Genomic DNA, 17297 nt, shown 5'->3' with positions numbered 1-17297 from the left:
TTTTTTTTTTTTTTTTTTTTTTTTTTTGACAGTGGGGCTATGCAGTGGTAGAAGGCACAGATCAAGGTGAGCAAGAGAAAGCATCAGACCATAGTTTCCAGCGGATGCAAGGTTGTAAGTGTACTACTTGGTTATCCTTTCATCAGCAAGTGCAGCGTGACCAGCACTAAAGGTCACCTCTGACAAGTAACATGTTATCTTAGTTGCTTCAGTTGTTTGCAGCAAAAATTTGTTCAACTTATAATGAGGACCCACCTCTCAGGTATTCTGTCTGTTCTTTATGATGGTTTCATTGTTTAATGCCACCCTAAAATTGCATTGCGCTTAAGAGGCACTCTGCCAATGCCTGTCATAGGGGGAGATTTCATGGTACATAAACTTAGTCAAAGCCTAGGTATTACATATGTCAGATAAATTACCAATATGCCACAGGTCTTTATAAAACACCTAACTGAAATATAAGATGTGTTTGCACTGTTACAGACATCCCTCATCCTATTCCTAAACACACGCAGACACACACAATGACTTAGACTCAGTTTAGACGGTACATTTGGAGGTAGTAGATAGGTTGGCATAAATAGGCTGAATTAATACTGTAGGCTGTCACCATGGTACCCAAGTCAACACTGTACACGACTATGATGAGACAGTACAGGTACAGTAATAGAAAAATGTATGTGTTTTGGGGAAATTACCACGTTTCACACTGATCTGTTTTAACTGTATTGTGTGATCGTCATGCTATGATAAGTGGAAGCTAACCCTTGGTCATTTAGCAGCTGTTCATGCCTGTGTTGGTTGTTCCCATTTGATCTCACTTAATGTAGGACAAGAGCAGACAAAGTATATACAAGGGATCAGCAGACATGAGATCACAAGTGAGAAGTCCCCCCTCACTTCTTAAAGTGGGATCACTGCTTTGTCTCTCCACAATTGCAATATAGTTGCCTATGCATTCAATCTGCACTCTTGATTATGACAATACAAATGAAGTGTCCATGTGAACTATCCTACTGTAGTAGTTGTAAATTGATGTTCTGCCCACTCCTCACCCCTGAACAAATGGTTCCTCCTACTTGCATGCATCCCCCAACTTATTGCAATTAATATATGATCAAAACCTGTCAGCATGCATGTGCACACACACGAACACTCACCTCCCTGCTTTCTTCAGCCCCTACATACCTGCTAGGTTTGTCCCAGTCATCTTCACTGAAGCTCCCATCCATATAGGGATAATTCTTCCTGGGATCCCCAGGAGGGGTGCTGTTCTTCTGCCTGCTATGTCTCCACTCATGTGGATGTAGGGCAATGCCAGCTGCTTGTGGTGTGTACGTACCTAGGAAATGGGGAAGGGTGGAAGAAAGAAGAATACATTACTTTCTCAGAAAACCATAATGAAGTATTAGATCCAGAACAATGATTGCCTTTTTGTCCCAGAACTGAATTTGTTCTCAGAAGAATGTACCACACTACAGTTGTACTGAAACCAAGCATTTCAGTAGTGTGACGCCATCAACTAAAAACCCACTAGCCAGGGGTAACGCATGCAAGATTCAGACCTCACCATACTAAGTTCTGATGAGGTCAAATAGCTAAAGGGAAGTCAAAGTATGACAAATTTGTGCTAAAATTAAACTACAATTTTATGAGGTTAATTAGCTATTAATACAACTCACCTAGAAGTATGGTGGTTTCTCAGTCATTTGAAGTCTTTAAATCAAGTTCAGATGTCTTTCAGCTCAAACAGAATACACTGGTTTAAATCCAAATCAAAGCCCAGTGAAGCCAGGAGTCTTTCTACTGAGTACAATGGGCTTTGCATCAGACCTTTTATGCAGCCATCAGGCAATGAAACCTTTTGGCTTGTGTTCTGCAGCGGATCAAATGGATAACTGCAATGGTGGGAAGGGAGGGTTTCCCCTTCATTTCAATATACGTTTTTAGTACTTTTTTAGGTACTAAATAAACCAAACTGGTTGATATGGCCCCAGGAAAGCCTGCATGGTGGGGACACCCTGCCATTACCCTACCAGTCGGCACTGCTCCTTTTTTGGAGCAAGCTCTTCTAGGGGTTAAACAGCAGTCACAGTGCCCATGACTGACATTTTTGACTCTCTGGCTCATTTGCGAACTTTCAGTTCTCTTAGTAAAAAAATATATAAAACAAACACAAGTGTCTTTGAACTATCAGATGGAAAATCGTACAGACCAAAGCCAGACAAAGCAAAAAACCATTGGTCAAATTTCTGAATCCTACAGAGCCATCAAGTCTTTGCATATTTTGTGAAGTTTTCTGTTTCTAATGGGCATGGGTATGACTGACTTCCCCCCACAATCCCAAAAGAACCCCCCCCTCCCCCATATCCATACAGCTTTGAAAACAAAGTGCATAGGGCTTCCCCTCAAAAGGGAAGTCCACATGTCCAGTTGCAAAAACACATCAGTATAAACTTAAATGACTCCTGGGACTGATCCATGTACAGGATTGCTGATGTCAGCAGGATAAAAACTTTTAATAAGAGCCCATTTACTGTTCTGAAACAGACAGCAGCACACACTGGACTTACGCCAGGTGACATTTTGTACTTGGCAGACACCGTTCTCAAAGACAGCAAATTCTGTATGGAAATTAGAGCTATGATATCCCAACCTGCCTACGAGATTTGAGCACACAATCCCCTCTTCAGTTTTAAAGGGATTTGGATGCTCAATTCCTGTTAGGCAGCTCTGGAAATTCTATCTTCTTAACTGTCCCAGTTTCCTGCAAGGCAGCACATAGAGGCTAAGAGACAAGAGTTTGGAATAGCATCCCAATATCTTAAATTCCCTTGGTGCAAGTAGGGTAACAATCTGCAGGGAACCTGCAGGTTAGAACTGGAGTTGTGGGAGGGTTCACCTGGAGTTTCTAGGACAATAGCATGGAGAGCAAGTACATGCATGACTAAAAGCAGTGCTCTACAGGTCCGGATTAATGTATAGGAAAACTAGGCTCATGCCTAGGGCTATTCCTGTGGGGGGAATGGCCCCGTCCGCCTCCCTTTCCTTCCCCTCCGCTGGCCTTACTACCACAGTGGCTGCTTCCTAGCAGTGGCTCCAAGCCCCACGCCCCGCAGGCGGCAGCGCCAGGGTGGGACAGGGGGGTCTCGACTGGCCCAGAGCCCACGAGTTTGCCTAGAGCCCAACCAAAGGGTTAATCTGGCCCTGGTGCTCTGAATAAATATCCAGTTGCTATAGTCCAAATAGAGTTCCTTTCTTATTGAATAGGTCCCTGTACATGAAACAAGAGAATACTTTCCTACAGAGGAGTATAATCACGGTACCCTGGCTGGTACCAAGAAAATCTCCAAGATCAGGGAAAAGTTGTGGCAGAAATGTGAACCTTTCTGTGGAGAGACCAAACTCAGATCCAGCAACAAGTGCCACAGTTCAGCTCCTGCAAAGAGATCGTAGCAGGACTGGGACCCAAAGGTCAGGAGGCAGCCTAAGGAAATGTATTATATGATAACTGCCATACTGGGTTAGACTGAGGGTCCATATAGCCCAGGATGTTGTTTCTGACAATGGCAAGTAGTAGGAGATATAGCATATTACATATGACAATATATAATATAATGGTGGACGGACACACACACACACGCAAAGAGCAGTAAAAGTGCATTGTGCTAGCTCAAAGCGATCTGGTCTCATATGTACATAATATGCATATATCCCACTTCCCTTCACATCATGAGAATGACAATAGAAGAATATCCCCTGTTCCTTTAACCAGGAACATTTGTTTTGACACCACAGTACATTATTTCAGGTACACAATTAGGATGCACCAGTAAGTATCAACGCACTGCAGGTCTCAAATGGGCCAAAGTGGCACAGACAGATTTTTCCAAACAGTGCATTTACTTAGCAATTCAAATGCTGTCCACAATGGAAATAAATACATTTTGTATTCCCCACCCACCTCCTCTGCCCCCTGTCTATTCAGTGTTTCAGGGAAAGCCTCAGAGCCTTTCCAAGAAAACTTGCACACTACAAGCCATACATGCTTTGCCAAGTGAACAGGAAGAGGTAGCAGAGAAACACATCATTAGAGGAGACTTGACCTCCCAAGCAGCCAAGAGCAATGGAAATACCCAGAGACAATGCCAGCATTTTCTAAGAAAATGCCATGGTCCATTATTTTCTGCAGCTGAGTGTTCTCCATGTGCAGAAAGGTTAGGCTGTTCTGAAACACGCTTGCCAGGGTCTTACAACAACTGAGAACATCGCCGCGTCAGAACAACAGGGTCTTCCTACTCAAACCCCTATGCTGGTAGGGGGCCGCATTTCCCAGGGCTGCACAGGCCTGGAGGGAAACACATGGATGTATCTGGCTCCCACGCAGGTGGCATCAACAGAGCCGTCTCCCTCTATTCAGCCCCCACACACAAAGGTCTTTCTTTCAGCAGCGGTGCCCCCTTGTGATTCGGTTGCAGCACAGTCGGCTGCCACCAGCTCGCCCATATGCTTCTCTCGGAGGATTTATTTTGTCCATTTAACAGCTTTGAATGGCACTTGGAGCTGAAACACACAGGATGTTTATTCGAAACTGCAGAGTGCGCCTTGCAGGTACCCCTCATAACATTACCCCAGCGCCCCCGGGCACGAGCAAGGCTGCTCACTGCCTGCACTGTGTGCGAGGAGATGCTCTTTATTATTACTGAATCCCACGCATCTGCCGACCAGACAGTTTAGCAAGCGCTTACTTCAGAGCATCCCGGGATACAATGTAATATAATAAACAAGGAGCACACAAAAGCCTTGCAGCCAAGTTCCCTTTTAGGGGCACAGACATATGAGCAAACCTCCTTGTCCCTTGGTTTGCAGTTGCTTGGTTTTGCTTTACAGATAAAGTGCCAAGTTCACTACAGGCCCCTGGCCAATTTTGTGTTAATAGCCAATTTGACAGAGGTATAAACCGCACTATTTTGGGGGCCAAGGGGCTCCTCTGAAGGCTGCCGTCCTGGTTGTTTTCTTCGTGCTCACATAACAAACAAGAGCAATGGTTCAAACTAATGGAGCGCAAACCCAGAATCAGTCCCTCCAGCATCAACGTGTTGGTGTGGCTCTGTCCGGCTCCTTTCTCAGCTCACTGAGGAGGGAGAGAAGTTCACGCCTATAACATCCCATTACCCAACTGGCTGTTCACAGGCCGTGTCTACTCTTACCATGCTCTGTTGCAGAGCAGGAGGCAGCAGATAGTGGCTTCCACCACCGAAGCGACAGAGCACTTACATGCGTAGGCCTTTTGGGTAGGTCCTTGTGGCTCCGTCCAGCAAAAGGGACCCCAGAGGCCACATGAAGCTTTGCTACACCCCGAGCAAAGCTGAAGTAACGGTGCTGGCAGGACAGAGAGTTCAGCTGGTGCAGAGGGACTTTTGACACAGACATACTCACAGCTTTGCTGGAGCGTAGGCTAGGCCAGGCCTCATGCTACTCTGGCTTTCACTGTTTTTTTTCTGAGCCAATCCAACTCGGCTTCTATTTAACGGTTTTGAGACCATGTCAAATGCTTTACTGGCCATTAAAAATCTGTTACTATGACTCAAATCCCCTCACCAATGATTTTGGAGTTCTCTGTTTAAAACAGGAAAGCAGCCAAACTCAATAAGGCTCCTGCTTTACAACCCCAATACTGATTTCTGCCCATGGTCCCTTGTGTCCTTCTCTCCTTTGATATCTGTTCCATTATCTCACTGGTGGTGGTCAACTGCATTTACTACATCTTGCATTACGCACTGGTTTAACTCTTTGGCCCAGTGTTTAAGGGGAAATTCTAATGTAGCTATATGGTTTTCCCTGATACAGAAAGAAACTGATGTATCTGTGTAGGGTAGAAAATTCAGAAGTTACAGTCATACTTCAGGGACTGAGTTATTCCTTGTGCAGAGAAGCAAAATGCTGCTAGTTACATGAACAGCGTATGGATTTCACGTGTCTTGTTTACTGCAGGCTATGGCAAATATTTAAACAGATGCAAACACCCCATCCTCCGGTGCAAAAGCAGGATTCTATTTCCAACTCTGCCACTCATTTTCTGTTTTGACCCTGGGCAACTCGTTTAAACTCTTTTCCTCAGTTTATCCATCTTGCGAATCAGAAGCAACATTAAGTCACCTTTGTAAAATGCTTTGAGGTTCTCAGGCAAGAGCAGAAATCATAGAAAATGAGGGTTGGAAGGGACCTCAGGTGGTCATCTAGTCCAACCCCCTGCTCAAAGCAGGACCATAAGTGCAACACAATACTAGAATTAGTACTGGGAATTCAGGACTGGCTTGGATACTCAACCAAATGCTGGCTAGTTATTGAACCCCTTAGTTCTACACATAGTTGTTAAGGAAAGTCCACATAAATGACCCATGGTAGTTCAACACTTCAGTGCCCCCTGGGATGAACAAGTCATGTACATCTATTTAGAGCTCAGACTCTCTGTGAGTTCGAGGCAAGGCTAAGACACCTCACCTTATACTTGGCTTGGCTCACGCATCCATCGGACGCAAACTCACCTTGGCTTCCATACCCGGCATCGATGCCCGAGCCGTCCCAGGACTCCATAGCACTGTCCACACTCGGGATTGTGGTGGAGTAGATCTCAGAGAGTTTGCTAGTTTTCTGAGAGTCGGTCAGTTCATCTTCTGGGTCACTCGCTTCATTTATGCTCCCTGACTTCTTGGGATAGGACTCTGGAACCAAAACACATCGCTTGTGCTTTCATATTTTTCCCAGTACAAGTGGGATACATTTTACTTGATGAAGATGATCAGAAACTGAAGATGTGTTCTGATAAACACATTTCCTTAGGTGATGGGCTATGGGGAGTTATGTTCAGACACTGGAGCAAGTCAAAGTGAAGATATCCTCTTCCTTGTTCCTTGAAAACCAGGTCTCCTATGAAATAAATTTTCACTGAACTTCAAACTTCCTATCCCCCAAGGCACTAAACTTAGCACCAGCTAGTCACCTTTTACTACGGGTCTTGCAGATCTTCTTAAGAGGCTGTTTAGAGCATCAAGGCTTCCTGAGAAAGGAGTATACATACACGTGCCCTTCTATATATGCATCTGCTTCAGTATAATGTTAAGCAGAAGAGCAAGACTCTGTAGCTAGGAACCTCTGCGTTTTTAGTATCAGCAGGAGTTTTAGGGCACTTCAGTTAAAACGTCCCCAATCTTAGCTGTGATCAATGTCCCAGTGTCTCAGATGAAGACCACAAAACCAGCCAACAAACATTTCCCACCCCACTCCCCAGCAAACCCAAAAGCCTGAGCAAACTCCTGAGGCTTCATTCATTTGGAGGTTTACTATAGACCACCACTGACTGAAACCACCTCCAGTGACATTATTGCAAAGCTGGAAGGGACAGCTAACTTTTTCCACTTCTTAGGAAACCTATTTTCTTATCACTCGGATTAGAACCATTTCCAGCAGCAAGTGTCTAACAGAGTTTGTTGACACAGACAGTGAATTTTTATGTTATTTTAGAAAGTTTCCCCTAAAACCTTTTAGCCAAATCTGCACAGCATGGTACAGACAAGGCCTTAAGCCCCCATGTATAATTTCACAATCCCCTGCTGACACTTGGTTACTTTCTGTAAATACAAAATTAATCCAACTATTTCCCCAGACCAGGCCTTGGGGACACGGAAACCTGGATTATGATCTGAATGCCCCAGCTCAGAGGCCTCTGTATTTCATTTTAGAGATAACAGGCCTTTTTATTAAGCATACTCTACTGATGGGATCTGTTTCTTAGCACAGCCATTTATCTGTAGTGAACATTTTAAGGCCTCATTAATTAGGCAGCCCGTTGGGCTTCATCACTCCTACCTCCCATCCTCAGGTTTCTACAGTCAGAGCATCAGCAGGAATGGAGGCCCCTCTACAAGTCTGCAGTGCTCATCAAATGAGGACAAATTCTTTTGCCAAGCAAAGTTAAGCACCCTTAAGAAGTCTCCACTTCCCAAACATGAATAGGATTGCTCACCATGCTTAACCTAAGATTATTTTGAAATTCCAATTACACATGATTCATTCTTAGACTGGCTAATGAGAACTTCACTGACGCTTGCATCTCTTCAATCATGTTAGTGGTTTACAGAGAGCTTCCACCAAGTGGCAACAGGAAGCAATGCTTATTTTGGAGAAGGGCTACAAAATTGAGCATAGTGGACAATACACAGACCTAAGATCAGTTTTCAGCTTGGCCACTGCTTTGCCTTTCAGACAGGCACCTCCCTCTTCAAGCCTCAGATTCATCTGCAAATTGGGGGCAACAATACTAAATTTCTTCATACAACACTGAGATTTATGCATAACAAGTGCCATGTAAGACAGGGGTATCGTAATTATTTCTCCAGATGACTTGAACCTACAAATCCAGACATGACTTCCCATGTGTGTAGACTTCCTTGGAGATTTGGGCATTTCCTACTTCCCAAAGAACTAGAAAGAAGGAAGAAGTAGAATGTCTAGGAGGTGTCAAGGTTTAGTACAAAAATTAAGATTAACAGAAGGAGGAAGAGAAGAAGGATTGGAGATAGGTCATGAGACTTTGTGAAGGGTTGAGTTTGACTGAAAATTGGCAGGGGCATCTGAGAAGAAGTTTTATATGACTATATATAAAATTTAATCCTACCCTGATTGATTACCCCATGCCTAGGAACGATAAACCTTAAGTTATTTTTACAAGTGACCCACCTACCCTGGATGGGCCTCCTTTCCCTTCAGTGCTGCATCAGAGTGCAAGACTGCCAAGCTGCAGGGAGGGGGTAGTTAGGAAAGACAGCCTGGGGAAGAGATCCTGAAACAAAAGCAGGTGGCTTTGAAGAGGATCTTAGGACCTTTTAACAGGACAACAGCCAGCATGAAACCTAGCCCATTTCCAAAAGCTGAATTAAGCAGCAGGCTTTTTTTCCCCAAGGACTGCCTGGCATTTCTTGCTAATTTGTATAGTTTTATTCAAAAAGAAAACCCACATGTTTCTATTTTTAAAGTGCTTCATTCTCCCTTTCTGCTGTGTGAAACACCTACAGGGAAAAATGTGAAGTCGCTGCTCTATAGTGCTGTTATGAAAAACACATTATAAATAAGTAGGAATCCTATCTAATTTCTTCCTGTTAGGTACACACAGGTACACGCTCCTTTAAATGCCCATAGGTTGGTATTTTGAGAAAGACGGGTGATTCTTAGACTGACTGTGTTTCCTTGTATTGTTTTATTTTAAATATATATTTTGTTATTAGTAATTTCTTTTTCCAACAAAACTAATATTTCCTCCCAACCTTTCCTTTGGAGGCCGGATATACAGTCTCTGCAGTACATTTTGACCTTAGATAACAGAGCACTACTGTGCAAATTAAACCTACATACTAACATAGCAGCAGATACCATTGCTTGCTTTCTATTCTGGTTCTAGTGTCCTTTCAACAGGGGTTGCGAAGTCTCTAGCACTTACTTTCAGTTTGTTTCTTGATCTTTAGTGTTACAGTTTCTCCAGCCATTTGGAGTAGATGGATGGCTTCACTCAGTGGCTTGCCCTTGAGGCTCACATTATTAATAGCTAATATCCTATCACCTACATGGATGGCTCCAGTCCTAAAGAGAAAAGACATGGTCAGAAACTTAGAAACAGCAGTCTTCCTTCAAGATAAGGACTACTGAGTGCTCACTAGAAGTAATGGAGAAATGGTCACCAGACTTTAACGGAGCATTGACCACTGATTCCTTTGTGCACCGAGTAAGCTCAGCACATTGTAGTTGAACATCTAACATTACATGGAATTGAATGTCCTCTTTCAGACATTACATGCATATATATCCCAGTCACCATGCCAAATGCAAATATATTGTGATGCCTGTCATTCAGCTTTCTGAACTGAGAGCTCCAGATAACCAAATCAAATTTGTATGACAACCACACAAGGATTCCTGGTGTGGATGATTTAAGCAGGTATCTGTGCATACAATATTGACACTAGTTCACAGTAGTGTTTGTGCCAGATTCACAAAAAAGAACTCAGAATTAGCAAAGAAAGTTGACTCAACTTTAAGCATGGACTTAGCAACAAAGGGCAAGTACTTTACTGAATCCAGACCACGTTGCTAAGCTTATACCAGAGAAAATTTAATTGTATTCCTTATCAAAGTGATGTTTCCCATTATTAAATTCTGAGATCCAAAAAGCAATAGCTCCTGTTAATTTAAGCTCGTCGACTACATGCTACAGGCATGATAAGGGATCATACCAATTCTCACACTTCTTGCCTCTGTTATTCCATTACTCATTTACACCAGTGATGCACATTTGGTTCATGTCTGCCAGCAACTTGCATTGGCTGGAAACTGGTAATTGTGGGTAATTCAGAACATACTTGTCACAAAACCTGATAACTGGCAAGGCAGTTTAGCTGTAGCTGCTTGCTGGTTCTTGCTTCATATAATAGCATTAAGGCTTCCTAATGATAAAGAAGAAAGCGGAGGTTCTTCTTCCAGTAGCTTTACAATTTCACTTAGCAGGAATTTTCACATAATTGAATCTGAAAAAGCTGCAAGTCTGGGTCATCACATTGCCCTGTCAGAGCTGCAGTTCCTCTCAGCTAGGTCATTTCCATTCATTGAGTAAATTATACTTGATCACAGTTACCGTAGAAACAAATATTTTTGCTTTCCCGCAGAAAGGAGCAGCTATGGGCCCCGCTTCCCTAAAAGGTCCCATTCACAATGCAGGCAAGCTTCCACAACTGGCCACTAGATGTCACTCGAGCTCCATGAAAATCACATTGGAAAGCCTTCGGGAACAACATTTCTGTCATTCAAATAAATTATGGATCAAACTGGATCTGGAGATAAATGGCCTAAAAGTTTAATTTATATGGTTCATTTTTATTTTATATTAATGGTGGCATATTATAGCCAATGCTTCCTTTTTGACAGTGGTTGCAATGTTTACAGACCACTTCTAGCAAGTATATCCACCGCTGATTCGCAAATGAGAACAAATTTCCCCTTCCTCTTTCCCCCACAACAGAAGCAAGCCCAACTGGGAGAACATAACTACAGTACAATAATCACAAGGCTATCACTCAGCAGAGGAAAACAGTCACACACAGCAAGGTTTTTCTCTTTGAGACCTAGGAGGAGTTATTCAAAGTAATCAAGAAAGGTTTCCCTATGTGTGGGGCTGGGTCTATCCAAAGGCTTCCCCCCTCCTGCCTCCCAAGAGGCTTCTGAAGTAGACTTCTCTTGAGCATTTGTGCAAAGGAGGGGGATATCAAGCAGGAGCTAACCCACAACTATCAATTCCCTGCAGCCAGTATCAAACCTAATGTTGCAGATGTACAAAACAGCCCAAAAAGCTTTTGTTCCTCATCTCTGCCTAAATGGATGCAATTATTGCCAGAGCACGGGCCTGGTGGGTGCATTTGTGTAGGCAGGGGTCATGGATCTAGCAGTGCTCTGAAGTGGGCCTGAGGCAAGATGCCTGTTCATTTGAGTGTACCTGGAGCACCTGCCTAAGTGTTTGCCAGCAGATGTGCAACTTCTGGCCTGGCTTGGAGTTGGCCACTGAGAAGCTCATGGAAACAGTGCTGCCGTACCATAAGATCTCACCACATGCATCTGTGTGTTTAGACAGGAGGCAAGAATCATGTTACCAAGAGAAAGTGTCCGCCCTTGCACAGGCCTGATAATGTGTACAAGGATTAATAATGGGAGAGGGCTGCTGCTTGATAGTGACACCATTATCCTGAATCCTCTGTAGTTTTCTATCAGATCAGGTATCTGCAGCAACAAAAAAATGCTCAAGGTTGAGATAAAACTATTCACTAGAATCTGGGGCTCTTTAAGCCCAGACAGCTCGTCACCCAGCCTGACACACATGGCAGAGCTTGGAGGACACTGCATTCCCGGTTACCAAGAAATCAGCTGCAGTTGCAGTCTCGACTGCCTCCCAACTGCTCCACAAAGTGGCCACAATGTCTCTATTGTTACATGCACACAGGGAAGCATCCACCGAGCATTATTATTTCTGCTGAGCTACGTGCTGTGCTCCTGCCAAAGCAGGTTTGGGTCTAATTTTGAGTTCTCTATAAATCTAAATGATATTTCCCAGAGCCTGGAAGCTTTCCAATGGCGCTGTGCGGAAGGGGAAGGTGAGATGGATTACTGGCTAGGCCAGGAGGTCAGAATACTTGGAATCCAGCATTCCTGTCCCGACTCCTCTCCCCAAAATGATGCAGCAATGCTTCTCCTTGCTCATGACTTCCCAGCCCTTCTTATCAGGTCAGGACTAGAAGGGGGAGCACAGGGCAGAGCAACTCTGAACAAAAATTTACACCTGATCTCCTGGAAAATTTCATTCTAATCCTTTCCTATAAGGATCCAACATTACCCTGACAACTCTACATGGTGTCTCTTATTCTGCATCTGTGCTGCTGCTCTGCATGGGCACCATTTGTAGAGTTTAGATGATGGTTTGTATGGGATGATTTGCATAGGGATGATCCTGCCTCAGGCAGCAGGCGGAAGGGGGTTAGATTAGGTGACCTCTAGAGGTCCCTTCCAGCCCTACTTCTTTATGACTGTACGATTCATTTGCTAGACTGCTACAGCAAAGGCATTACACGATTCCATTTCTCCTCTCAAAGGCTTTTATATCTTGTCACTTTACTACTGATAAAATTCACCATTGCAGCAGCCCTCGCCTGCCCTGTGCTATGGTCCTCTAACAACCAACCATCAGTGAACCTTTCTGGGTAAAAAATGAACAGCCAGAAATGCTGTACAGAGGAAAAGAAGGAAGCAGGGTGTGAGAGCAAAGAGAGGCTTACCCTGACAATGGGAGAAATACCAGAGCAGTCCACCAGGGACTTCGCTATTATTTTTTCAGAGAAGATACCACATGGACGGGCAGCAATAAAAAAAGCTTAAAATATGTAGCTAGAAATAACCATTGGAAGGCAGTTACTTTATCCTGCTGTGTCAATTTTCTCCTCTCTCACAAGTGATTTCTTACTGTAAAAAGGAAAGCATTTGCTGGAAACATTTAATGGAGGCCTGCAAAGTGGAAAAGGGAAGTTGGAGGTAAGCAGAAAATAATACATAGACTTCCTTTGAACACCTAACTGCAGAAGGAAAAAGCACTGAATAGATGCATGGATGTGTATCCCCTGATCCCTACCACCTGTCCACTTTCCTTGCTCAGGAGCTTTGGGGACCTGTGCTTGCTTTTGTGGCAGCTCTGCAATTCAGGCGGTAGAGGGTGCTGTGTCCTACCGAGCAGTGGAGGCTGCCGAGCAGTGCATACTGAAAAGGGGCTTTCCTGCTCATCCGTAACAAGAGATTAATTAAGATACAAGGTATGAGTCAACCCCACTGCATACGCTGAGTAATCTAGAAACATCCTAGTTATTTAAATCAGACACTCAGACCCACATACCCTATCTCATCTTACAAGCTAAAAATCAGCAGCGTTTGGTGACAGACTCTGCCTCATCTAACAGTGGCTGAATCCCAATTGAGCTCAATGCTGAAACTCCAATTCAGCCCCAGCACAACAGCCAAAATACAACGTCTCAGGCAAGTAAAATGACTTGCCTCATCTCCTGCCCAGCAACTCTGCGTGAGATTCTTTGTCCCCAAGCACACAAAATACTTCCCTGTCACTGACTACTGGATCTAAATGAGATTTCAGGGATGATATTCAGGCTAATAGGTCAGGTGCTAATTGTACAGTGACCCTGTACATAGGCCTAAGGTCTTCACTGCAGCCACTGCACTGACAAGAGCACTAGCTGGTGTAGGGGTATGATACTACTTGGACTGTATAGATCCAGCAAATGTTAAGGATACATTAAGACCAAAGAAAAACCTCCCCTCAATGCTTCTTTAAGTCTGGCAAAAGATCACAATCCCCTCCCAGTTTCACTATAAACCTCTGCCCTGCTGGGGTTCCCATGTACCTCACCTTTCAGCCAGCCCTCGTTTGGTCAGGCCTGAAATAACGATTGGATCAAAAGGTTCCTCTGTTCCAGAGATAGTGATTCCCAAGGGGCCACCGTACCTCTTCAGTTCTACTGTGTAGATAATAGCACCTGTTGTCTCCTGTTCATCTGGAAGAGGAAACAGGGATGCTGAATGATTTTTTTCTTTTAAATAGACAGGCAGTAGGGGCAAAATCCTGAGGTCATGTGCTGTGCTTGGACAGAATGGGATTTCTAATGTCCAGACCACTTTAAAGAGAAGAACAGAAACAGGCCATAATCAATTGGAAGCCAGTCACCAGACAAGCTGTGCAGGTTATCTTTACTTGTTTGTGCTAGCTATAGAGAAATGCCATTAATGTAGTCAGACAGCAATTTGCATCAGGGTAACTATACCAGAGTTATCTTCATCTTTCCTAATCTTCAATTTGACCAGGTCTTCACACTGCTTCAAGATCTGCACGGCATCCTCCATTGAGCAGTTGTCAAGTCGGATGTTATCGATGGCCAACAGCTTATCCCCTGGCTCCAAGGTTCCAGTTCTGCACAGGAAGGAAAGGAAGTGAGGGGAAGAGGAAGAAGGGGACAGAAGAGGGAGAAGGAAAGAGAACATTTATAATAGCCTTTCAGATCTTGCTATTCATTCATTTCAGTAACAGAGGCAATAATATTGCCTTTACCAGTCTGGATCTTCTCCTAGAAACCCACCCCCCACCAGGGGCAATAGAATTTGGGCAGCTGAGGATTGGAAAAAAAATGTTTTCGTGGTACCTCATCTAGAGTTGTGCAAGTATATTCATATCACACCCCAAACTCAAAACAGGAAACTTGCACCCTACCTAAAGAACCAGACGAGAACCTCATGCTCACTCCCTCCTGGAAATCATATTTCATAGATTTCAGGGTCGGAAGGGACCTATTAGATCATTGAGACTGACCTAGGAAAGAGTGTTGCGGATCTTTAAAAGGTCTCTCAGAAGGTGGACAACAAAGGGCATGAGTCATTTTTGACAGTTTTGGGCTCCTTCCTCCTCACAACTCTTTGCATCAGTGGCTTCTTTCATTTCTCCCTTCCCCAGAAGACATCACAGGGTTTGATGCAGGGCAGAAGTTGGAGTTTGAGAAGGTGAGCGCTTAAGCCTTTTTGAAGCTGCAGGAAGTTGATTCAGCAGGGCTCAACCGACAACCCCCTTTCAAAAATTGAACTCTGTGTGGTCTGGATGGCTCTAGTCATCCACACTGAAAACCTCCCCTACAAGAGTTTGAAAAGAGGTGGTCATTTTGAAAAGAGCCATTCCTAAACCATATGCATATATCCTTTGTTGCAATCCTATTAAATGACTCCTATTTCTTCAGGGAACTGTTCTGTGTTCACCTATGCACTTCTTCACTCACAACTGAGCAGTTCACAGGAACCAACACTTATGGATTGGGTGTGAGAAATTCCCCTTGCTACCTATTTTGCCTTTAAATAGAGAGAAATGAGGTAAACATCTCTGTACTTTTGGATCTTCTAAAAAGCTTTGGTTCTGGAGCTGGGACCAACTTGTCTGCTGGCTGAGCACCACAGCCATCATCAGAGTTGGGTCAGGAAAGAATCTGTAAACCTAGACTTTATCATGAACTGACAAACCTCTGGATCTGGCAGAGTTCAAAGCCACAAAAGTTCAGACCTCAACTCTGTGGACCTCTCCCCACCCCTTCATGAAGGAATAGGATATTTTCTGATGGGTTTGTCAGAGAGCAAAAGACTGTACCCACCTGTGTGCTACACTCCCCTTCTTGATATCAGAGATAATTAAAGGTTCACCAGGCTTTCTACTTGCAGCTGCAAAAGAGATTTAAGTCAATAAAACTCTGATTGTGTATAACATTTGGTATAGGCTCTATCACCATGTAGCACTGAACAGGAAGAAAAGGAAGTTATAAGGAGAGGGAATTTGCCCTAGTTTGGCAACAGTACAGTTTCACACAGAATTTATCGGATAGATCTGGAATAAAAGGGGCTAACCCCACTAGACATTTACTTTCTGCCTACACTACCCAGCTGGTTTCTTTCAGTCTCCTTTGGAGCAAGGGGTGGAACCAAGTGTAAAAGGGCAACAGCTTCTAATCTCTGCAAAGGTCTAACCAAGATGCATGCACCCTTCAGAAAGCATGATGGTTATTCAAGGTGAGCAACACAAGGGGGTGACCTGACTGCAGCAGCTGGCAGAGATGTGGGGCTTGTTTCCTGAGTATCTCATAGCACACGGTGATTTGGGAACTCTGAATAAATGAGCAGTCAACCTGGAAATCCGCTTGGTCTACCAGTAGCTTGTGGTGACGTACGACTCATACCTCTGCAGTTAAACACTGGGTTTGATCTGCTTCTGTGAACTCTACATCTCAAAACTGTGGCCACTCTTAATATCCCTAACCTAACCTCAGCAGCAAATGTTAGAGAGTCTTCTGTAGCTGCACTGCAGCATTGCTTTCATGAGCTTAAGCCCAGGTCTAATTCTCAACAGCATAACACTAGATTTAGTTTCACATGACCCCACGCTCACAACAAAGTGAAAGTTTTGGCCCTCAGTTTGTATATGGTGGTGACCAGGAATTACTTCCTCTGTCAAGATCTGCATCTCTATGTTCTCACTTAGTTCATAAGATAGCAATAGGAAGGAAAAGTGCACAGATCTAATGTAATCTATTAAAACAACAGTCAGTAACCTTTTAAGGCTGTGGGCCAGACTGGCCCTATTTGGGTCATTAAAAGATCACCATTTTCTCTGCACCGTAAATTTAAAAAACCAACTATTCAGTTTGTCTCATCTTCATTTAATTCCCAACTTGCAAAACCCGTCTCAAGCATATGTTGTTCAGGACTTAATTGAGCCTCGTCTCTTTGTTTAGTGCTTGTAATTGAGCGTTGGTTAGTGGGGTTACACCGTGGTAAAATCTCTGCCATGTTCAGGCAAATAGAAGTGTGACTATGGAAACCCCCCTTTCCTTTGGTTCAGCTTAATTAAATGCCATTTTTCTTACATATGTGTCCCAGAATATAACGTGCATCTTGTTTTTGAAAGGCAGAATGGAAAAAAAAAAATCTTTCCTTATAGTAACTGAGCAGCAGCAACCAGAGAGCAGAGCCTCTGCATTGTTCTCCTCCCTGTGGGTGGCTGCAGATTTTACTTTGGATTTTAGCAGACAAGTGGCAGAACCTACTTTTACCATATTTCTCATATAACAGACAGTCCAATTTCCATGAGCAGTTTTGTTGGGGGGGGGGGGGGG

At 43.8% G+C, this 17297-nt stretch overlaps 1 protein-coding gene across 3 annotated transcripts in view; it reads right to left on the bottom strand.

Moving 5' to 3' along the window:
• GRIP2 (glutamate receptor interacting protein 2) overlaps positions 1 to 17297 on the bottom strand; it is a 126113-nt gene that overhangs the window by 23017 nt on the left and 85799 nt on the right. For all 3 annotated transcript variants that reach the window (XM_019504907.1, XM_019504905.1, XM_019504906.1), the window contains exons 15-20: positions 15783 to 15849; positions 14418 to 14563; positions 14006 to 14150; positions 9497 to 9636; positions 6549 to 6725; positions 1189 to 1342 (exon numbers count right to left, since the gene is read on the bottom strand). In XM_019504907.1, coding sequence (XP_019360452.1) covers positions 1189 to 1342; positions 6549 to 6725; positions 9497 to 9636; positions 14006 to 14150; positions 14418 to 14563; positions 15783 to 15849 — 829 coding nt within the window. The remainder of the gene's footprint in view (positions 1 to 1188; positions 1343 to 6548; positions 6726 to 9496; positions 9637 to 14005; positions 14151 to 14417; positions 14564 to 15782; positions 15850 to 17297) is intronic.

The sequence above is a fragment of the Gavialis gangeticus genome, unplaced genomic scaffold, assembly GCF_001723915.1.
Source record: "Gavialis gangeticus isolate Ggan-Ray unplaced genomic scaffold, GavGan_comp1, whole genome shotgun sequence".
Classification (NCBI taxonomy): Eukaryota; Metazoa; Chordata; order Crocodylia; family Gavialidae; genus Gavialis; species Gavialis gangeticus.
This window is presented reverse-complemented; position numbering and strand designations above follow the sequence as displayed.